Consider the following 25,400-nt stretch of genomic DNA (forward strand, 5'->3'; position numbering starts at 1 on the left):
GTCGTTCCCCGGTTATTTTATACGGTTTTTTATGTGTTTTTTATGCAAATTTTCTAATTTTTACGGTTTTTTCGTTGTGCTCGAATATTGAACAAAAGATCGAGATCTGGTATTATTACGAAATTATTTTCTGTTGTGTCGACTCTTTGGGATCTAAATTATTTACGATTTAAAACAATTTTTTTCAAGATACCACCAAATCTCGATGTTTCATAATTTTTTAAACATTTGAAATCAAAAAATAATTTTCGATTCCAAAAATCTCAGAATTTAAGTCTCAAAGTTGATATTTTCCGTAAGTATCCGTTGCATAAAAAGGGCTTGAGTGTGTTCTAAAAATGAACGAACACGTGCTCGTAACGAGGTGCGAAGTAAAGATGTGCAATTAGTTTCTGGGTTGTTCCTTTCAATCGAATAAAAAAAGTGTACTGACAGTTCACAGTATGCTAAGGTACAGTCAGAGATCCCGCTTCTGCAGACATTCAATTAATGTGGCATAATAATTATGATTCGCAAATGTTTGCTAGTATGGTAATTCTATAAAACTTAGAATACAATTTAGTAAACTATCAGGTGTACAACTTTGCTTCCGCCGTTTTCCGATAGGTGGCTGTACCGGCTGAGGCTGGTCAAAATACATAGATGATAATGCCTTTAAAGTGAGTGTGTACAGTGCCTAACGAATTGTCATCGCCGTTTCAGTGACAGTTTTTCTTGTTTTCGTATTATTCACGCTCGAAAATGTCTGTTTATGTGCCCAATTCTCGCCATTCGCGGGAAGTTTTACTTTTCTGTTACAATTCGAAAAAAAAATGCAGCTGAAGCGCATCGAATGCTCTCAGAAACTTACGGTGATGCTGCTCTGAGTAAAAGAACGTGTCGGGAGTGGTTTCAACGTTTTAAAAATGGTGATTTCGATGTCGAAGACAAACATGGTGGTGGAAGAGAAAAAACCTTCAAAGATGAACAACTAGAAGCATTGCTTGATGAAGATTCGTGCCAAACCCAAGAAGAATCGTTGGGAGTGAGTCAGCAAGCCATTTCAAAACGTCTCAAGGCCCTGGGCATGATTCAGAAAGAAGGAAACTGGGTGCCGTACGAGTTGAAACCGAGCAACTGTTTCAAAGACAAAATCGTACGGGGTTTTTACATCGACTCGTAACCGGTGATGAAAATTGGGTTCGATACGATAATCCTAAACGCAGAAAATCATGGGGAAAGCCCGGGCATGCTATTTCGTCGAAGGCAAAACCGAATATTCACGGCGCCAAGGTTATGATTTGTATTTTGTGGGATCAGCTCGGTGTGATTTACTACGAGCTCTTAAAACCCGGTGAAACCATCACAGATCACTACCGAACGCAACTGATGCGCCTTAGTCGCGCGCTAAAAGAAAAGCGGCCACAATATTAAGAACGACATGACCAAGTCATCCTCCAACACGACAATGTTCGGCCTCACGTCGCAAAAGTGGTCAAAAAGTACCTGGAAACGCTGAAATGGGAAGTCTTGCCCCACCCGCCGTAATCCCCAGATGTCGCCCCTTCTGACTTCCACCTATTCCGTTCGATGGCACACGGCCTGACAGATCAACATTTTCAATCCTTCGAAGAGTTGAAAAAATGAATTGCTTCATGGATAGCGTCAAAAGAGGACTCCTTTTTTCGAGCCGGGATCCGAAAATTGCCGGAAAGATGGGAGAAAGTTGTCGCTAGCGACGGACAATACTTTGAATAATATATCTGTAAGCACTTTTTCGCAATAAAGCTTTAAATTTTGGAAAAAAGGGCGGAAGCAAAGTTGTACACCTGATATTATCTCATCAAAAAAAGATAAAAAAGTTCGCATTGCAAATTGTGCAAATCAACGATTTAATTTCATCCATGGATACACACTTGTCAGTAATTGAGTTGTTTACTGACAAGTTCAGTAACATATTATGCCAAATGTCGTGTTGCCGATTTAATTCGGCATTTCATTATGCCGAGCTTTGGAATAGGTTTTAAATGTGTGTGAAAGAAAAAAGACGCATAGTACCCAACAATAAACTACATGTGACGTATGTCCACATAAAAAATTACAAAAAAATCTAATAACGTGGCTCACTGTGAAATCAAAAATAAATTGGATAATAATTAGGTACAAACATCGTGGTGAATGAGTTGCCATTGAATCAAAATAACCCCCACAACAGTGACAATGTTCCACCGCGCAACCTCAGGTAGAGGCTAATAATTCATTCAGTTCACGTTAACTAACGTAAAACACCTCGACCAGGTAGCCGGCTGACTGGACACGTCTAATTTCATCGTTCGCATGCGGAAATGTGTGCTAATCGATGGCATTATGCAAGAAGATCAAATGTGACAAACGTTTACAATGAGCATGAAGTCGAACAAGAAGGCTAAGCCAAAACTTTTATCGAAAACTTTGTTACACAAAACACAGAAAAATAAAGCGAAATGCAATCGAACCATCACTTTGTAAAAATCGAAAATACCTTATCTTTAAAATTCTTCAGCAGATCCTTGTACTGTTTCACCTTGCGTCCGGACTTTTCCGCATAGCGGAAGCACTCCACCTCGAACTCATCCGAAAACCCCTGACCGGTATTGAGCATGTCCAGTCGCTCTTCGATGAACTGAAAGTGAACTTGTTTTAGTAGTAGTATTCAAGTATCCAGTGCTACCGCGTCCGGTTACCTGTTGGAATATTTGCAGCTGTAGCATGTTCGTGAGGAATGGTCTCAGGTGCGACGGTCGAGTGTCGATGAATGTGTCCGGATCGAACGTAATCTTGTCATTGAACTTCACCGCGTCCCGATACCCGCCAATTAATTGCACTAATATACCTATTTAGCATTGAAAATTATGCATCATCAGCCAAGGGGAAAAGTCGTGGCGCGTAACCGACGCTGCAACTTACCTAAAAATATCTTCGACACACGATCGCCCCGATGTTCGGCCGGATTGGCCAGATGTTTTTTCAGCGAGGCAACCAGCTCCGGTGGCATGTTTTTTACATCGTCGAACGGCGTTTCCAGCGTTCGTTTATCACAGTTCAGTATGACGACATCGCCCACCTCTTCCCGGCGGAGCGATTCGTACACGGCCTCCGGTACACCGATCAGGAAGGGCATCGGGGCACCCAGGATGTCCTTCATTTTCATCGGCAGAACTGGAATGAAGATGTGCTGCCACACCATCGGATAGAGGAATGCATTGGCGGCCTGAATGCAGGATGCTAGAATGTCCAACCGACGGGATACGAAGATTATTCGTCGCTCTGCCAGCATTGCGGCGAAAATCCCTATCATAAACTTCGGCTCCACGAAGTTGTAGTACAGGTTCAGATTGTGCTGAAAAAGAAAATACGTTGTAGTACCAGTTTACCAGTATGGGATCATTTATCTTACATTCTCTGGTATACTGGGCAGCAGAAACTGCTGCGGCCTCTGAAAGCTAAACGTTTGCACGGGCCTATCGTACTGCAGTTTGAGGCATCCGCCCGGTTCGGGGACACCCTTGTTGTAGGCTTCCGTCAGGAATGACTCAAACTCGGTCTGTGAATGTTTCCGCACATCAGCCAGCACATTCAGAAACCGGATGAAGGTATCGTGCCATGGCAGGTAGGTGACGATGACCATCGCCGTGGGCGATTTCGGATCATGCCTGCAGAATCCGAAACGCCACTTGGAGTCGATGTTGGTCAGTACGAACGAGTGCACCTGGATCGTGCGCCTGAAAGGATAGTAATTTAAAAATAAGTGAATTGAATCATCGAACGAAACGGGTTTCTCGCACAGTTGAGATAACAAAGGCGGAGAACGGAGACGTTTGCACAGGTCATGATTCAATAATGTTTTTTTTCTCTTCCATTTCTCAGTCGAGCAATGTTTTCAGAACCTCCCTTTTTGCCGCTGCCAACTATGGTGTATGGGCAATAGAAGCGAATGTATTCAATGTGCGATAGCGAAAATGTGCTATCGGCACGGCTGACTTATTATGGGCTGAGTCGTATGAATGATTTGCTACTTTGTACCGAATATGCATGTTGTGTATATTCGAAAAATCTTTTGTTGTTTTGTGGGAATGCTTGCTCACAAAACTGTTTGTTCGAACTAACCTTGCACATAAGCGAGAACGAAAGAGGTTGAATATGGAATTGTAAGTGTTATTTCCTATTGTCACTAGACTGCTCGTTGATCGTTGAAAAAAAATCGCAAAACGGTACAGAAAATGTAATCATAAAATTTCCAGCAAAAAAGATATTGTCGGGAATTATTTCTAAGAATATTCCTACATACATATAGGTTTGATGTGAATCAGGAATAGATTTTGGTTCGTATGGTAGATCGAATTACTAGTATTCGAATAGATGCCAACCATTCTTCAAGTATTCTTTCGCGTAGTTAAATGCCACTTTCAACTAGACAGTGAACTACCCTGCCGTCTTACCACATATCCTGCTATCACAGTAAACGCCCAGACAGTTCCGACGTCAGAATCAAAAAGAAATCAGACTTGAGACCACTCGAAGGGCCCAAGTCCTACTCAGACTATATATGTAAATCATATTTTTTCCCAGACAGATCCCTAATTTGTCAAACAAATACCCACCAAAGCACAGTGGGGAAAAGACGACCAAAAACGCGAGTTTACTCAACAATTTCATAAAAACCTAAGCAAATATTTTCAAACTTGGTGTTTCTTATGCAAAAATTACCGTAGCATCGATTGGTGATAGTTAGAAGATCTGCAAAATGCACTATCATGCCCGTTTTGCTCCAATTTCTCTTTTTTTTCTGACTTTACTTCGAATACTAACTGTGAAACTCTTAAAAAATGAATTCGACTAATCGGAAGTTACTCTTGGCATGTTCATGAGTTCGATAAATGGATTGTTTCCAATAAAAATGACCGCACATAACTGTATTCTGTTTTTTATTTTCAGGTTTGTTACGAAAAATTTCAAAATCCGCGCTAAGGCGAAGACTAAAACGTGCGATATTCGAGCGAAGCATTAGAGTACTATTTTTATGCAGGTGATACTTTCCACAGAACTTAAAAATCCACATAAATATAATTTAAAAATCTGCGTAATTTTGTCATATGAACACAATAAATAAGTCCGCATACAACACGTCACTATGAGAAACCCCATGAAAACGATTTCATGTCCGGCGAACGACTGTAATTTTTATTCTCCATCTTTTTCGTTGTCCTTAGGTAATTTACACTCTCCGATGTACGGAAAATGTTAAAGTTAAAATTGCTTACAATTGTGATTTTAAGGTAGACCACATCAGGATCACCTGATTATCTCTTTTTAATTTCAGTTTCAATTATTTGTCGCCGAGATTATGGTTAGCTTTTGTTTTCTGAAACAGCGCTTCTCCCGTTGTCGGATTTTATTCTGAATGTCTTCCTTTTCCTTCTCATCTTTTATTCGTTTATTTGGAGAAGGGAAAAGCCCACTGGAGTTAGTTTGTGTCAAACTTGCTCTACAGCAGGCATAAAACCTCCTCATCTTTTGCATCAACAGATTACAATCATCCAAATGATACATTTCCTTAAATCTAGTGCTTCCTATAGCAACTAAATCTAATGAGACAATAACATGAGGAACGGTTACTTAATAACTCTTTATATCCATAATAAGTTCTAACATAGGGAATCCGAAGAAAAAAATAGTATCGAAGATTACGACGTCGAATGTCTAATTGTAACAATTGCAATAGCTTGGAGCAATCGATTCGCGACACTGAAGTAGATCTGCCACAAAACTAGCCTTACAAACATCGCGACGGACAGATAATAAACCGAGACCAATCAGTTTGCAGCGGTCATGGTAACTAGGTAAGTTTTAAAGGATATGTCCATGGAAGACATTGGAGAGCGAATCGAACAAATTTTGGTAATAAGGTGACCAGATAACACCAGCATATCCGAAAGCTGAGCGAACTAAAGCGCAATACAGAGCTTACAGGCAATGTACATCAGAGATTTTTTTAGTAACGTGGAAAATAAATTCTAATAGCTAAGAGGCTTAGGAGATAGTAAAGCCTATGTGCTTCTTAAAATTTAACTTGAAATCCAGAAGGACACCCAGGTCCTTAACAGACGATGCGCGTTCGAGAACAGTTTTTGAAATATTATAGTTGAACTTGAAAACAGACTTTTTGCGACTAAAAAAGATGACTGAGCATTTAGTGGAATTTAAAACCGTTTTGTTGATGTTACACCAATTAGTTAAATAATCCAAATGTTCTTGTAGGAACTCTGAGCTGCAGATTTGATTATATGAAATATTTTAAAGTCATCGGTTAGCTTGAATATCATACACAGAAGTAACAGCCCGGATAGAAGTGATTTGCAAACCAATTATTAAAACCAAACATCTCAATGGTAGAACATAATATTATTTAGTTTGAAATAAGAGTTAAAATATTTAAAAAATCATTGGAAAGTCTGCATGAGAAAATAGCAACAAAATATAAAATTCTGGCATTGTAACATCAAAGCAAGAGCAAAACATTTATAGAAGACGAATTTTTCAGTAATTTGATTTTCTAGCATTGGATCATAGGAATTTCTCTTATCTGATTCTGATGCAGTTTATTCAATTGTATTCCATTTGAAAAAGGAATCACTGGACCAATTGTACGTAATGAAATTGATATGCCTCATCAATAACGAAACAAGATATAATAACAAATCTTGATGCTAAATAGATTTTGTCTAATCTATCAAAACAAAGTGTTTTGTCGCTATAATCATTAATTACTATTTTCATGAAACTTAAATCTAGCATTTATTTCTCTTAATCTAGTATTCATTTTATTGCGAATTTCCCAAAGATACAAATTTGACAATGTTCCATGATTTTGTAAAAATCTCATTGACACGCGTTATCCTTAGTTATTAATTACTGTAGGATTGCTGTTGTTACTAATTTTCACACCCCTTTAGCGGGGGATCAACGATTTCAGACGTAGATCATGTCATGTCTTATCTTGATTATATGTGATTTTCCTCTACCAAGATCAAAGCTGATCAAATCATCCAATGATAGAACTTACATGAATCAAGAATCATTTTAGCTCAAAATCACTACCGATTTTGTGTGACGGAAGATCAGTACCGATTTTGATCGATGTGATTTAACGATCACTGATCAACTGATCTTCAAAAGATCAGATCTGAAGTGATCTTTATTGGGAAAGATCACAAACGATTTTCTTCAGCAGTGATCTCGATTTGATGAGGTTTTGATCTTTATTTTCACAGCCCTGTATGCTACACTAAGGTAGTATTATTGTTTAGCTAAAGAAATAATATATCTATGTACCCCTAGGAGGATTAAAACAGATGATTTAAATGTTTCATCAATTTCAATCAAATACTTTTGTTAAATCATATAATTAATATTATTAAAATAATTTTGATGGTTTTGTAGTTTCAGAGATATTTTTTAATCTAATGACAGTATGTAATAAATCGACTTTTCCCTCATATTTGTATGGTTTGCCATACATATTGAGTATGTATTGAGATGAATTTTATTTATTTTGCATTCGTGACATGTGACATAAGGGGGGGGGGGGTATTTTTGCTGCTGTGACAATTTGTGACAAAGGGGTGGTGGGGTGTCCAAAATTGCAAAAAAAAAAAGCGTTACGTCTTTTATGGGCAGCCCCTAACAGCTCTGCTGAAATAGTAATTTGTACCACTCAAGATCGGAGAACATAAAATCGAACTTATGTCCACAGAAGACAACATTTGCTAGAACCGCCTTCTCGAAAATTTGGGTTTTATCAAGGTGAAAATTCACCAGTTCGACCAGCTCGACCAATTGCCTAAACGTGCGCCCTTCCTTAATTTTTTGGGGTTTCATAAAACTCACAAGCATAAAAAATTTGCAAAGAACTTTTTTTTCGAATAAACGATTCACAAATGTGAAATGATGTTTCTTGAAATTCGCGCGAAATCCGCGCCATCGCATCAAAATATGAGCAGAAATCGCGCCAAATCCACGAAATCCACGCGACCGTAACCGTTTAAGGATAAATTGGGGTAAAACGGTACAACATGATTCGTGCGGTCATTGAATCAATCTGTAATCTTATTTTTAGGCCTTTTTTCGTATTATAAATCGATTTTCATCAACCGCAATCATTTTTTCACGGTTTTTCGCCCTTGGACCCCAGTCCCTTATTTGTATTTGGTTCTAGTAAATTGGATTTATTCGATTTATACATTAATCAGGTTCAATTATCGAAAAAATATTTTCTAAATCATGGATTGGTTGCGGAGAGATACAATATAACAAAAAATCGAAAAAGTTTAATCAACTTCAATGACAATAATATTTTACATCGGTGCGATCAAATAAATCAGTGCGGCAGTGCGGTCAAAACAAGACAATCGGCGCTTTGACTGATTTTTCATAAAATTGGAGGCGTAACCAAACTGTCGGCGATGGTGCACAATGTTGTGTGATGATTATCATAGGCGTATATATTATTGTCGAAATCTTTAAACCACTTTTCCTTGACTCTTGAATAAAATCAAGAAAGTTTGTTGGGACAACAATTCACAAGATATATAATTTGAAACAATAAGACCATAAATCAGACAAGATCAGGCGCGACTACAAAATTATTTAAATCTAAGTTCGTAAAAATCGGTCCAGACTTTTTTGAGAAATCGATGTAAGATCCATTTTGGAATTTTTGGCCGTTACTTCTGGTTATGCGAATTTTCAGAGTTATGCGGTACCTAAATTCGTATAAAAAGACCGGTATATATATATATATATATATACCTTATGATAAAAAAAAGAACCGGAATTTTCATTTTAAAATTTCCGCACTTGTCCAATCGGTAAACTTTTATCCTCTCAGCGTTGGCAACACTTTTATACACATTCTACCAAATTTTGACGCATATCGTACGATTAGTTTTTGTTTGGCGTCTATACAAAGAAGTTGAATAATTTTCGTGTAGCGATTTTTATAATAGATGAAAGTTTAGAACAACGGCTCGCCTTCGAAGCACCGTTCGGTCGATTGTTGTGCGGTTTCGAGCCATAGATCGATAATCTTATTTGAAAATCTGTTCTATTCGGGTTCTTATTTTTATACCCTCCTAAATCTTAGCTGACTGACGCTACCTCAACATTATCTCTGTGTGCTAAATCTATTATCTAGCTTTTAGCATTTCCGAAAAATGAGATGAGTGGCAAGTGAATTGCCGATTTCAATTTCCCGGTTTTTTCCGGTTTTCCCGGTTTGCGAGAAAAAAATTCCCGGTTTGTGAAATAGGCTAGAATTGCCTCTGTTTAGTTTTTTTCAACACTCCAAATATCAAGCCTAAAAAAAGTTGGAACGGTAACTTCGAGCTTTCATAGCTCAGCTGTTTTTCAACAAAACTTTATAAATTTTACACTTTCGAATTTTATGAAGTTCGTAGATTGATTGAAAAATTTTATAGCTTACGTTTGGATAAGATAAACTAATGAAAATTTGATTTTTCTCGTTCCAGGTTTTTTCAACCGATTGTCCAAATTTGTTCACTATTGGAAAGGTACTACTTTCAGATTCACTGAAACAAACGAAAAATTGTCTACACAAAGTTATAATGAAAACTGTAGATAGATGGTGAAAGGTGAGACTTCGTAAATATCTCGAAATTCAAAGCAGTGATCTATATATTTCCACAAATCATTTGATTGCTAGTGATACCAGCTACATTTTTCCCCCAACTACCATTTTCACACTATCAAAAGAAAACCTTAAAATATCGGTGAATTTATAAATATATATATGAATATTTCAATTTTTTCACATGTCGAAAATTAAAACGATAACATTTACATTTTTCTGCTCCAAAAGACTGGAATCTTGACCAGAAATAATGTATGGATGAACAAATTTATACATCCGTTCAAAGAATCTCAAGAAATTTTGTACAAATTCAGAGAATTTATGTTATTAGAAAAAAATTACCAAACAAAATCACAGTCTTTGAAATTTTATGACAAATATTTTTTATTATTTCAGTTAGAAACCGATTTTAACCACAATTTGCAGAAAAATGAAACTTCGGTTTCACAGAAAACATCAAGAATTTTGGTAAATATACCAAAACTCTAATATACCTAATCTAGTGTCATCTCGATTTTTTTTTGAAAAAAATCAACTCTCTGGGACATTGAATTTTGAGATTTCCGAAATTGAACGTCAAGATCTAAGATAATTGGCATAAACATAAATTTTCTATTTCGGTCCCATAGTCGAGTTTTTTCAAAAATTTGTTTTGAGATGACAGTAGATCTCGATGTTTGAGGCAATTATAAGACATATGGTATTGAAAAAACGTGATCAATGCACCTAGCAGTGAGATGATACCTTTTTTTTATCAATCCGCATGTGTTTTTTTCGGTGTTTTAGTTCTCATGACATTATTTTAATTATCGTCGTTTTAAACGGCAAGTTGAGATTTTAATCACTCGTTACCCTGTAATGTCGAAACTGCAAATCGTATCGAATTCCAATCTTAACGTGTGACAATCCATTGAACATTCCATGAGATGTCAAAGTAATTTCCACTTTAGAGTTTTTCGTCATTATTTATGGTACTTTCAGAGCCGGTATTCAGGAACTAGCATAACCCAAAATGATTTGTATGGCCATAAGTTAATACGCCAAACAATTTATTTTAACAAATTATCTGTATGAATTTTAAAAACTCATCATCCTGTAATTCCAGAATCGGATAAAATTCATCAATTTTGTATGGGACCATAAGTCCTTTAATTTGAATTTTTGTTTTTGAATCTCTTCAACCGAAAGTCGGATCTGACTAAAAAGTAAGATGTTTTAAGATTTTAAAACCACTCATTTGAATCATAGATGGTTCTTAGATTTCATTTCAATCTTAGATCGGTTCAGCCATCAACGAGAAAAATGAGTTGAATTATTTTAATTTTATTTCACATATCATCCTGTGGTTCCGCAATCAGAAGTCGGATCCAAACGTAATTCAGGAAGCTTGTTGTAACATCCTCCCATACTAGTAACGGATTAGCCATCTCCGAGTAAATGGAGTGAAATTATTTGTCACGCACGCTTTTGCTCATCTCGATAAACTGAGTCGAATGGTATATGGTAGGTATGTTCTTCCAGCATTTATTACTGTAAAAAGTTTAAATCAAAATAATTATGGAATTACTTTCAACTTGAAAATGCTGCCATCATCTAGTTTACATGTCATACTTGAACGATTATGTTGCCAAAAACGAATCGTGCTAAAATCGATCCGAAGTAAAATGCCATGAAAAAAGATGCTGTACACAGTCTTTTTGGTACTTAGAAACAATTGTATGTAACAGTATAAAAACAGTGTTTCATTTGGCTTCGAATCAGTGCTTTATCATCAAACGCGTAAAACTCCTACTGCTGAAATAGGGGGAAAAGTCGCTAATATAAGAATGTCAATATCTCCGTTAAAAATGGACAAATTTTAACAATCTATGGCTTGTTGGATAGCTATAACCGTGCGGAATCTAAGTCTGGGAACATATTCTGTTTTCAAGGTCAAATGTGACAGATACTGTCAAAAAACTGAATATTTTGACATAAAACTTCGTATAACTCAAAAAGTAAACATCCTATCTCAAAACCATTCAATAGCGTTCTGGGTGACGGGGAGACCTTTCATTTGCGACTAGTTTGATCAAAATCGGTCCAGCCATCTCTGAGATCTCGACCTCTTAGTTGACAACACACATACAGACACACACACGGACATTTTCTCAGTTCGTCGAGGTGAATCGATTGGTATATGATATTCGGCCCTCCGGGCCTCGGAAAATTTATCTAAAGTTTGAGCGAATTCTATACCTATTTTTTATATTTATAAAAAAAAGGTAAAAAATGATCGATTTCGGAAATTTCATGTTAACCTATTTTTGAAATGCAGCACGTTTACGATTTCAATGCGTTGACGAGCAAATAAGTCAAATGATAGCCGCAAGAACGGACTAGATATCGATCAATTTTTTCCTAACAGGATTCTAAATGCTAAGCATCTCTCGTGAAGTAATCTGGAAAATAATCAGAAAGTGCGAGTTCTTCTTGATGAACTCTCCGCTGGTTTTTAGCCAGTTTTATTTCCAAATAGCCCTACTAGTTTATCTTCTAGAAGAAATCCTTCTACAAGTGATCTAGTTTCAAATCAAATTGACTTCAGGATTGCAAGTTAAGCAATGATTTATTCAACCAGGTATATATTCCACCACCTTAGAACTAATCGGCTAGGATATAGATCTCATATCGGAAGCCAAGTGAAACATGAATTCACTTAACAAATCAAACCATATTCTAAGAACCTATACTGGTCTTCAGAAACAAGTTTCAGCTCCCAAGGAAGGAAATGAAACACTCCCTGCAAACGATGGACAAGATCAAAGTCGACAACTTTTCCAATTTTATGATTCCGATCGAAATCTCACACAACTTTAAGCATTACTCAAGTATTGTCTCAAGATGATCATAATTAACAAACTTAAAAACATGAAGGTTCCAAAGAATTTTGAATAATTTGATTAAAAATTCCGATGTCTATTTCGATTTGTATTGGATTCCGTAGAGTGATCAATCTTGATATATAATGCATTCGGTTAAGTGAGGCATCAATCGTCAAAACCTGCTAATCAATGATAATTTTGAGCACACTTTTGTTTAGATATTTCCCCGCGTTCATGATGTGGCACTATTGGGACTTAGCAAACTGACCGCACTCAACGACTGGTAGTTCCGAAACCAGAATTGTCACCCAACCAATGAGTGTTACCAGTTGGAATTAAAAAAAAAGTGGAGAGAGATCTAGTCAGCTGGTGAATTGCTTATTACGATTGTTTCCATATCGTTCTTACAGGTTCGCTTCTAACGATCGTCTAGATATATTACCGAAGGTTATCGCCATTCCACAAGTATCGAAGTCGAATGCACTTTCGTTGATTTAACAACTTTAAGCGATGTCCATGCTTGGGTCATAGATCGTGATCGATTCTTATTAAAAAATCTTCATTTCGGATCCAAATTGTCATAGAGCTATTGTATCAATAGTCATCCCATTAGTAGAAATCTTATCTGAACGGCACTACCTCAACATTATCACTACATGCTAAATCAACTATCTAGCTATTAGTATTTCCAAAAAATCAGATATGAGTAATACCCAACAGTAACGAATGAACACATCTATCCGTATCTAACCCAATCACTTCAAACCCAGCTCCAGATCGTGTTTGACAAGCTTCGCGCAGCTGATTGAACATTGTTCAGCGATTTTCAATTCGATTCGTTCACACATCGATACCGCGCGATCACCTCCCCTCATCATCGTCATCTGCTGCGGTCAGTGCGGAAGGGGAAAACCGGCTCGACGGCGTAATTCATAGATGAATCATTCTCGCGCCAATGCGGTTTCAACACCGTTCCCTCCCGTTATGCCGTTTGGTTAATGCTCGTAAGTGTGTGTGTGTTTTTTTTGTTCTCTTTATTTTCAAGGAAGTTGTTCTTACTACTGATACGCTACTGATTTATCATAAACTGCGGGCATTTGTTTACTGTCGTTACCGCACAGGTCTTCCCAGGAATTATTGACATTTCGTTCCAGCTAATGTGGCATCACTGATGATGATGATGGCGGTGGTGGCGTGATTTCGAGCTTCGATCAGTCCTATATGCGATTGGCGGAGCTAGTAGTTTTGATTGTGTAACTTATTCCGAATGGAATCAGGCTAGAACTATCAGCTTCAGCTTTGTCGTTTGGAAAACCTTATCCCGGGGATAGATTCCTACGAGAAACCAGCAAGCGTGAAACGTATTTATAAAGTCAAAATGGCATATATCAACATTTTAGCCTACTTTCTTCGTATCAATGCAAAGGGTCACAGAAGCTTGACCAAACGAAGCGCAACTAACAGCGAGTCCATCAGTCGGAACCCACTTTGCTCCAATTTCCAATTTCAACCAACGATGACTTCGACTACATTTGATTCAGTGGTGGTCGGTCGTTCAGCTATGATCACTGTTGATTATGCTATCCATGGCACTCAATCATCCTGGATTGCTGTGCATTTCAGTGTATGAACACTTTTCCTTGTAACGGTTGCCATCACCGTCGTCGTCGTCGTCGAGGCTAACCGAAGCCGCAAACAATTTGTACGCCGCTGTTGTTCGGGAAGAACGGTTCAATAAAAATTGAATTAACTCATTAGTGGGTATTATCACAGGGGTTTTTTTTCGTTTTGTACAGCAACACAGATCACCATTGTATATGGATGAGCGTGCCCCCGTAGGAGGAGGTGGATTTATGATGCGGAAGATACGCTTCAAGTGCGCCTCGAGGTTACTCAAGGAAGTCGAAGATTCACGCTGATGGCGGTGGCGATGAGAATTGCTAATCAAAACGACAACTTGTAGTCGGATGGGAGCTTGGTGCGCTTAAATGAACCGCCGTAGCTACAAATCATCAACGGTTTTCTGGCAAGCTTATGTTTCCTAGAAATAAGAAAATATGCTAATTAGGTGTCGGTTTGAAATTTCGGAAAGTTTCCAGCTTGTGACCGTTCCATTGCCATATATCTTGATTATTGAAAACTTCCTATTCTCAGTTAAAATGTCAACCGTTAGGCAAAATCGGCCAGACTTCCGGAGACCTTGACTGGGCCCATTATCGGGGTATCGAAGTGAAAGTGAAAACAAATTCAACACTCGAATGCATGTGCTCCTCCAAAGCTGCTGTCTCTGCCCGACCGATGTTGAAATCGGAGATTGCGAAAATATAAACACTCACCGACCGACCGATGGGCATCCGACCGATTCGAAACATAAACCTACCGGACCACTTTGGGTGCAGCGAATGATGGTTTGAACGGGAAATGAAAATGAAGCCGACACTTTTGCATAATCAACATTGAAGCACGAACCGGGCGATATTATTACCGAGAAATCCAAGTTCAATGAAAGTGAGTCCAGTAAAAACCGACCACAAACATTAGCTATCCGCGGTGGGATCGGACGAAACCGATTTTGACCATATTTTCGTTATCTTTCTGTAGATTCGAATCTACTGATACAGTTGGCCGAGTACCCTGCCCAAAAAGGTTAGTCGACGAAGCATGAACTGGTAAGATAGGAAGGTGCAGGGAAGAAATACGATGTCCAATGTGGAGTTATGGCACATATTGATTGATCATATGATGACGTGTTCGAATGACCAATTGATAAACGTTGGACGAAACGAAAAAAAAATTGGCAAACATCAACAGTAAACTAATCAGAGAATTTTTCTGTTTCACAGGCAGTAAATAATAAATAACGTTATGATTCAGCAAATTTCAAATACCTTGAGAAACAGGAAGTAGAAGTAAATTAGCAGCTTTTGTCGTGAATACGACTTACTTTAATATGGGGCACGTTTTCAAAATTTACCCTCTGCGAGAGTGTTTGAGTCAAACATCGAAACGAGAGCAAATCGAAATCTTATTATGATAGCACCATCACATTGAAATCTTAATTTGTTCTCAGCTCATCAATTTTTCAATTGATATCACATTATGTTATCTTTTTGCCGTTACTATAGGAAAAAAAACTTGCGAGGCAAAAATTTTGGGAAACTCCAAAAATGATTATTCAAAAGCAACAACTTAATAACTGCATCGAAAATAGGACAAATTCAAAAATGCAAAAATAAATTTTCATGGAACAATTATTCTATTAATTCTATGTTGTCCGGAATCATAACCGTGATCAATGAAAAGATTTTTGTCAACACTTTTGCAGCTTTCACACCAATAATCCTTTATATTATTGTTGTAGCACCACACATCTGGAGGACATTGGATAGGTTGGCGATCATTGGTGCCACGTTTATCTGAAGCTAGTTTATCTTTTTAGCGATCTCCTGGCGCACTGAGCCTTCACCAGATCCGGCCAAAAGCCCTCATTCTCTTTCGAGGACTAATAGCGGCTTGGGCATTCTCATCTCGCTGATCGTCAGCCACAGAAAGACCTTCTTCAGGAACTTGATATGAAAAATACATTTGACGTTAACGATTTCCTTCTGGTGTATCATGCGTTAAGTATCAAATTATCTAACAGTTTTCGCGTTTAATTTGATAAAAATAAGTATTTCGAAGGCTGAAATTGTCCTGACCATTGAAATACTTATTTTTATCAACTTGGATCGACAGTTTTATCAATTTACATGAAAAAATGCATATTAATTTTATGATTTCAATTCAGTTCAATTTGGTAAATATTCTCCCTCCCTTGGTAAATATTCTTAATATTTATTCCCCCTGCCTCTTGTGAGTATTTTTGTGACCCTCACTTAAAGACTGTCCCAGAAAGTATGGACGCAACAAAAAACCGCTGCCATTTCGCAATGGTTCAGAATCTGTCAATTTTTATGGCTGCGTCCTGTTGTTTACACTCTTCTCTAACCACTTGTGCAGTTGTTCATTCGTTTTCATTAGTTTGTTTCGAAATGCGTGGACTTTCAGCAGAACAAATAAATAACTCAATTTTATATTATGATGTTCACATGCTACAGCTTCTGGATACGAGAAAGACGAAGAGCACATTTTCATACCTATCAAATAGCCGCACTGCTATTCATGATGGTTGCGGGACGGATGCGACGAAACGAGTATATATCGGCTAAAACTACCTGTATACAGCTTTGCGGATCAACACTGCTTGTCATATGATCTTTCGATCCACTTACAGGTTGACGGCACAGTCCAAATCACCTAGGTTCGAACCTAGTCCCTCTGTGGAGCGATTTTTTTTTATATTGTCGCTAGTAATCTCGCCTAAAGGTATACTATCCCGGGTCTTTTGCCCAATCTATTTTTAGCTTATGCTCGCGACTTGCTTGTTTCCAGTAATGTCTTTTTAAAGCAAATCAATAACTGATTATGCATTTCAGTTTTGTTTTCGTTGTTTGATAATAACTTCAAATTGAGAACTAGTTTTGTTATCAACAAGAAAAAATCTGTATCTTATCTAGATTTCAGTTTGCTTTCACTGTTAAAAAAAATAGTTTTCTATTTGATGTCATCGGAATATCTTTTTGCTTTCGATTTTGAATTTTTGCCACTTAGAACGGCCAAAACAACAGCAGGTCGTCAAATAGTGAGATAACTAAGTCCTCACAAGTCCCTATCTCATGCCTCTCCGAGCGTCTATGATGACATTAGGTCAATAGAACGGCGTCGACTGGGTGCTATCGCCTTCTGCGTTAGTAGCAGAATGGGAGGGTGCGAAATGGCTTGTAGGTTTAAGCCCATCCTGAAGTGCAGTGTTTATCATAGTATATTACAACATATTATTCTGTTGTTTATTACATCATGTATTATTATTATTATTATTATTATTATTATTATTATTATTAGAGCGTAACTCACACTGCGACATTAAGTGTTATATTGTATCATAGCATATTATTTCACATATTATCGTCTTACACTATTTTATGTTATTATATACTATGTTGTATGGTATTATACTGCATTGCATTATATCATATTATATTGTATTATATTATATTATATTATATTTTATTACATTTTATTGTATTCTATTATATTATGTTATATTGTATTCATTATGTTGTATTATATTATATTATATTATATTATATTATATTATAGGCTTTATTATGAGTAGTACTACGTACCTCTGCGCAAAATATAAATTTGTTATCCTTATAAGTTATCATTTTTAAAGTAATTTTTAACTAAATATCAAGGTCGTCACAAGGTGAGCTTGGTCCTCACTGGTTCCTGTTTCATGCCTACACGTGTATCTGTGGTGACAATTGGTCGATGGAATGCGTTGATGGCAGAATGAGAGGATGAGAAATGACATATACATTGAATAATATCATAGCATATCGCAACATATCATTTTATTCATTCTATTATTTATTATATAATTCATTGTACTATATTATGTTGTTTTTTATTATTATTTTCATTATTATATTTATTGTTATTATTATTAATTCGTCATCAATAATAATAACATATATTATTTTTATAGATGTGGATATTATTATTGTTATTAGAAGAGAAATATTCTACTTCCTGCAGTATTGCGAAGATAGAAGAGCATAACTGACACTCTACATTAACTGTTATTTTGTATATTGATTTATAATATATTATATTGTATGACATTGTATTATATTATATTAAATTAAAATATATTATACTATATTATGTTATATTATATAATTTTGTAGTATTTAAGTATTATTATTATTATTATTACTATCGTTACCATTATTATAATCTTTTTTTTTTCTCCATAAATACGTTTATTTCTTAAGGCAGTTTACATAAGTTTTTCTTCGCCGTAGCATCACTTTTACATAATATTCTTATCCTAATTTAATTCTAACATAGTCACAACGTTTTGAATTTATTAAAACATATTCTCTTATAGCTTAAATATCATCTTAGGTAACTCGTCATTAATTATGAAATCTACTCGGAAATATTATTTGAACCAAACGATTAACTTCTATAAATTATAAAATAAGCTGTTATTTTCAGACATTTTGTTGATAATTTCATAAACTGTTTCGAGTTTGTTTGTATCATTACATAATTTTTATTCTAATTTAGCTATTGGTTGAACTCATGGAAGCAGCTGGGATCAGAACTAAGTCTTAAAAGGGGTCTTTATTAAATTGAAACTCCAATTTTCTTTATGAAATGATAAATAAGTTTCATGTATGAAAGGTCACGACAAGCAAGAATGTCTCGAACTGGGATAATGGATAGTCTACCTTGGGTACGCAAAGAATTTATTAGTTGAGATCTGACATCACGATACTCCACGCATGTCCAAACGACATGATCAATATCCCGATAACCTTCTCCGCAAGCACAATGATTAGTCTCGGAGAGCCCAATTCGAAGGAGATGTGCATCTAACGTGTAGTGATTGGACATGAGTCTGGACATCACACGAATGAAATCCCTACTCACATCCAGTCCCCTGAACCATGCCTTTGTCGATATATTCGGAATAATTGAGTGCATCCACCGACCCAGATCATCTCTATCCCAAGAAGCTTGCCAGCTGGCAAGTGTTCTTTGGCGAGACGAGCTATAGAATTCGTTGAAAGCAATCGGTCGCTCATAAATTTCACCCTCAATAGCACCACGTTTGGCTAAAATATCGGCTCTTTCATTGCCAGGAATGGAGCAATGAGCCGGGACCCAGACTATAGTGATTAGATAATTATTGTTCAATATGTCGTTCAGGCACTGTTTTATTTTGCCCAGGAAAAACGGTTCAGTCTTGCCAGTCATGTTTGAGCGAATGGCTTCAATTGCACTCAGACTATCTGTGAAGAGGAAATAATGGTTTGGAGATAATGTGACAATTACACTCAAACTATAATGAACTGCTGCTAGCTCTGCTATATAAACAGATGCAGGTTCTTGAAGCCTAAATGAGGCCGAAACATTATTGTTGAACATACCAAACCCTGTCGCTTCTTCAATTCGCGATCCGTCCGTGTAAAACATTTTCTCAGAGTCAATATGCCTGAACTTACTTGAAAATATTTTTGGGATTTCCGTCGAGCGTAGATGATCCGGGATTCCACGCACTTCACGCTGCATAGATGTATCGAAAAATAAAGTTGAGTCAGGGGCACTTAGGATGCTGACACGGATAGGAATATATCTTGAAGGGTTGATTTCCTGTGACATATGGTTAAAATATACTGTCATAAATTTTGTTTGAGATCGAAGCTCGACTAGTCGTTCGAAATTATTAATTACCATGGGATTCAGCACCTCACATCTTATTAGCAGGCGTGATGAAAGCTCCCAAAATCGATCTTTTAATGGAAGAACTCCCGCCAGAACTTCAAGACTTATTGTATGTGTTGAATGCATGCAGCCTAAGGCAATTCGCAAACAACGGTACTGAATTCGCTCAAGTTTGATAATACGAGAGTTTGCAGCGGAACGAAAACAAACGCATCCATATTCCATCACTGAAAGTATCGTTGTTTGATACAATTTTATTAGATCTTGCGGATGAGAACCCCACCAAGATCCTGTTATTGTTCGAAGAAAATTTACTCTTTGTTGGCATTTCGTTATCAGATACCTAATGTGTCCTCCCCACGTGCATTTGGAATCGAACCACACCCCGAGGTATTTAAAAGTTAAAACCTGTTGGATCATTCTTCCCATCATATGGAGCTGAAGCTGCGCGGGATCATGCTTTCTTGAAAAGACGACTAACTCTGTTTTCTCCGCAGAGAATTCGATACCAAGATGAACAGCCCAAACGGACAAGTTATCTAAGGTATCTTGCAATGGTTTATGCAGATCAATAGCTTTGGGCCCAGTAACTGAAACCACGCCATCTGCCAATTGTCTTAGTGTACATGGGGTTACAAGACAGCTGTCAATGTCATTCACGTAAAAATTATAAAGGAGCGGACTGAGGCATGAGCCTTGCGGTAGACCCATGTAGCTAATTCTGAATGTTGTCAAATCGCCATATGAAAAATGCATGCGTTTCTCTGACAAAAGGTTGTGCAAATAATTATTTATAACCGCTGGGAGTCCATGTTGGTGGAGCTTGTCTGAAAGAACATCAATGGAAACTGAATCAAATGCTCCTTTAATGTCTAAAAATACAGATGCCATTTGTTGCTTTTGAGCGCAGGCAATTTGGATGTCAGACGAAAGTAATGCAAGGCAATCATTCGTCCCTTTATTTCTACGGAAGCCAAACTGAGTATCTGACAACAAACCGTTCGTCTCGACCCAAGTGTCGAGACGTCGTAGAATAATTTTTTCGAACAATTTTCTGATGCAGGACAACATCGCAATGGGTCTATATGAGTTGTGATTGGAAGCTGGTTTCCCCGGCTTTTGAATGGCGATAACTTTCACTTGTCTCCAGTCAGGTGGAACAATATTTTGCTCAAGAAACTTGTTGAACAATTCCAACAAACGTCTTTTTGCGAGGTCGGGCAGATTCTTCACCAAGTTGAATTTAATTCTGTCCAACCCAGGGGCGTTATTGTTACAAGACAAGAGTGCTATAGAAAATTCCATCATTGAAAATGGGTTATTAATAAAACCATTATTTGGAGGAGATTCCCGTATAATGCTCTGCGTAGGAACAGAATCTGGGCAAACTTTCCTAGCAAAGTCAAATATCCATCGGTTCGAGTATTCATCACTCTCATTGCCCACGTTACGATTCCTCGTTCGTCTGGCCGTATTCCAAAGAGTGCTCATTGAGGTTTCTCTTGACAAACCTTCGACAAAATGTCTCCAATAGCTACATTTTTTGGCTCGAAGTATGCTCTTGTACTTGGTTTCTAAAACCATAAGTTTTTCAAAATTCTGAGGAGTTCCTCCTCCCCGTTTTAGAAACGTCTTGCAAGCATTTTGTTTTGCGAGTTTAGCCTCTGAGCACTCTTTGTCCCACCAGGGGTTGGGAGGCCTTCTGTTAGTCGTTGGCCCAGGAAAGCGTTTAGTTTGGGATTGTTCTGCGGCCTCCAGAATCGAACAAACGAGGAAGTCATATTCTTCAAGTGGAGGGAGCTCTTCCATTGAATTCAAAATACTAGAGATTCTACTTTGGTATTTAATCCAGTCGATATTTTTTGTCAAATCATATGGAATACTAGCTGAATTAGCAATACATTTGTTACAGCTAATTGAGATGATGATTGGTAAATGATCGCTACCGTGTAAATCAGGCAATATTTTCCAGATGCAATCTAGCCGAATTGATGTTGAGCAAAGAGATAGATCTAATGCACTTGGGCGTGCAGGAGGTCTTGGGATCCGTGTCATGCTACCCATATTTAATACCGTCATGCTAAAATTGTCACAAATGTTTTGTATTAAAGATGATCTGCTATCATTGTAAACGGAACCCCACATCATTCCGTGCGAATTTAAATCCCCCAGAATCAATCGTGGAGCAGGAAGGGCTTCAACCATTTCATTAAGCTGTCGCTGTCCAACTTGTGCTTTTGGAGGAATATAAACCGAAGCTATGCAAATATCTTTGCCTTTAATGTTTATTTGGCAAGCAACAACTTCTATACTAGAAGTTGAAGGGATGTTTAATCTATAAAAGGAACAGCATTTCTTAATTCCCAAAAGCACTCCACCATACGGAGAGTCTCTATCGAGACGTATAATGTTAAAATCATTAAAATTTAAAGCTATGTTTGAAGTAAGCCATGTTTCGCATAAAGCAAATACATCACATTTTTGACTATGCAATAAAATTTTAAATGAATCAAGTTTTGGCATGATGCTTCGACAATTCCACTGCAGGACAGTGATTGTATCATTTGCGGCGGGTGATAAATTATCCATCAAAAGATACAAAACCTGAGACAATTGGCCATTGAGCTGATAACTGCTTCAAAAAATTTCTAGCTATTGGAAGGAATGCCATTATGAGGGTCTTTAAGGGTTCAGATATATTGAATGCTGAGAAAATCCATTCAACAATTTCCGAAAACTTCAGTAATCCTGTTGGTGGCTGTGAAATGGAGCCCACAGGATTATTACCTTTTTCTGTGCTAGATCCTGGATTGGTTTGTGAATTTGACAAACCAGGAGGCACAGTCTTTGGTTTTGACTTTTTTTGTTTAACACGGGGATCTTTTTTTGAAGATGAAACTTTAGGTGTCTTTTTTGGTAATTTGGAAGAAGACTTCTTTCTCTTAACTGACCCTTGGGTAGTGATAAACGAATTACCTTCACTATTTTCGTCAGAGTCAGAGTCCTCTGGTTCCTCTAGACTTGAAAACCCGTTTTCGGTTTCCAAAGGGGGGACATCAATGACCGTTTTAAGCATTTCTGCATATGTGCGCTTAGACCGTGCTTTTAAAGAAAGCTTAATTTTGTCTTTGTGCACTTTAAATGCAGTGCATACTGAAATATCCTCATGAGGACTTTCCCCACAATAAATACATTTTTCAATTTCCTTGTTGCAATCATTATCTTTATGAGGTCCTTCACACTTAATACATTTTGGTTTGTTACTACAGTAAGTAGCTGTGTGTCCGAATTTTTTGCAGTTCGTACAATTCATTACATTTGGAACAAAAAGCCGAACAGGGAGGCGAATTTTATCGACATAGACATAGGACGGCAACGCAGATCCGGCAAATGTCACTCGAAACGAGTCTGATGGGCGATAAACTTTTTTTCCCTCTTCATAAACTACTGAGTACAGTTGTTTGCACTCCAGTATTTTCACACCCTCAAGCATAGAGTTCTTGAAACGACCAACACCATGCTTGAGTAAATCATCTACCGAAAGACTCGCTTCTGTAACAACACCGTCAATTTCGACATCTTTGGAGGGTATGTAAACTTTATACTTTTTATTGAAATGTTCCGAAGAGACAATATCATTCGCGTGTTTCAAATTATTTACCACAACACGAATTTTATCGTTATTTACTTTTATGATCTCTTTGATTGAAGAGAATCGTGATGTCAAACCTTTAGAAATTTGGTAAATGTTTAATGGCTTTGATATACGTCTAAAAAAGACTATCCAAGGCCCAGAAGAGCTCTCCTGATATTTTTTCGTTCGTGGGGGTATAGGATTCATGCTAGGATTTACGTCCATGGATTCATCCATCACATTAAAATTTCTAATCAAACTTTAATATAAAAAATGAAACCAAAACTACACAGTACTCAATCAAAAGGAAAAAAATAAACTTCTACCTTGGAATTGTTGTCTATCTCTGTTGCACTGCCGTGTTGATCCTCGTTGCTCTAGATGTTCTTGTTGGATGTATCTGGACGTTGATACAATGCTGAAGCTCACTGTAGCGATAGAATGCGATGTGATGCTACTGCTACCTGACATCCAGCACCACACGATTTCCGATACTTTTTTATCTTCACCAGCTGCAACCAGCGCAGGTTACCGGTGTATACATTTTACGTTACGGTGTATATATTTTACGTTTTAACGGCTGCTGCCAACAGGTCTCTACCTGTAGTTCAACCGTTGTCGTATTTAACGCGTGTAAACTAACCAGCGTTATTAAACTGTACGCTTCTATACACAACCTTCTCGGTTGAACGGCTATTACTGAATGATTATTATAATCTTTATCATTATCAGCTACATTTTCATTTCCATACTACACATTTCATTTTACACATATATTATTAAATTGTATCATATTATATTACGTCATATTTTGTGGTATTATGTTATATTATATTGTACTATATTATACTATATTATGGTACAATGTTTTGTATTGTTTTATATAGTATTGTAATGCATTTTTTTAAATACACAATTATAAGTGTATTATATTGCATTGTGATGTATTACATTTTTATATTTTATGCATAATAATATTTTATTATATTCAGTGTCGTATAGTGACCAAACTATATTATAATATATTATGGTATATTTTACTATATTATGTCACATAACATTATGATACTATTATATTCATCATAAAATATTATAGTAGACTATAATACACTGTACCATACGATTTTGCATCGTTTTATACTATATTATGTTTTATTGTATTATACTGCCGGAAATTATATTAAAGTGTATTATGTTACATTATATAATACTATGCTCAAGCACATTGTAAGGGAAGAGGGATGGGAGTGCATCAGGGTATCTTACAAGTGAATGACTGGATGAAGGAGTGAAATGTCAACCCGATTCACAGGGGAAAGCTGTGTGTTTTCCCCAGAAGGTCTGAAATGAGTAAGACGCACCCTTCTAACAAACAAACCATCAGGCAGATTTAAGCTGGTACAGCGAATTCTTTTATTATATGGCCGGATGTTATTGCTGGAAGGCGCCGGGTCCTCAAAGCCCATTTTGGCCTTCTTAACAGCAGTAATATGAAAGTTATCTGATAATCAAATTCGGATCTACTGTAAGTCTACCTGCATCCACTGGTAATGCCTTGAACTGATGGTGGCTTCACACATACATACATACTTAGAACGGCCAAAACAACAGCAAATTGTGATAAATGCCAACATCACAACATCAAAATGAGTTTTCTATTTGATCTCACACTCTGCTCGGGTAACGAATCAACATGATTTTTGCTACATCCCACCAGAAATATGATCATCATTTTATGATAAAATTTTCAGTTGTATGACATAATCTCAAATAATTCAAAATTAAACTTTTCAGAAATGGAAGGAAAACACATGATGACTGTTTACCTTTCTCGTATTTTGAAAGCTCATAGCTCAGTGATCTGTGGAAGGATTAATATGATCTAACTACCAGTAGA

General features: G+C 37.0%; 1 protein-coding gene across 6 annotated transcripts in view; it reads right to left on the minus strand.

The window, feature by feature from the left end:
* LOC131431004 (DENN domain-containing protein 1C) overlaps positions 1-25,400 on the minus strand; it is a 59,701-nt gene that overhangs the window by 28,554 nt on the left and 5,747 nt on the right. For all 6 annotated transcript variants that reach the window (XR_009229624.1, XR_009229625.1, XR_009229623.1 and 3 more), the window contains exons 3-6: positions 3,416-3,740; positions 2,926-3,358; positions 2,703-2,851; positions 2,501-2,641 (exon numbers count right to left, since the gene is read on the minus strand). Coding sequence is in view for 3 of the 6 variants with exons in the window: in XM_058596354.1 (XP_058452337.1) it covers positions 2,501-2,641; positions 2,703-2,851; positions 2,926-3,358; positions 3,416-3,740 (1,048 nt within the window). In the remaining 3 variants the exon portion in view is untranslated. The remainder of the gene's footprint in view (positions 1-2,500; positions 2,642-2,702; positions 2,852-2,925; positions 3,359-3,415; positions 3,741-25,400) is intronic.

The sequence above is a fragment of the Malaya genurostris genome, chromosome 2 (assembly GCF_030247185.1).
Source record: "Malaya genurostris strain Urasoe2022 chromosome 2, Malgen_1.1, whole genome shotgun sequence".
Classification (NCBI taxonomy): domain Eukaryota; kingdom Metazoa; phylum Arthropoda; class Insecta; order Diptera; family Culicidae; genus Malaya; species Malaya genurostris.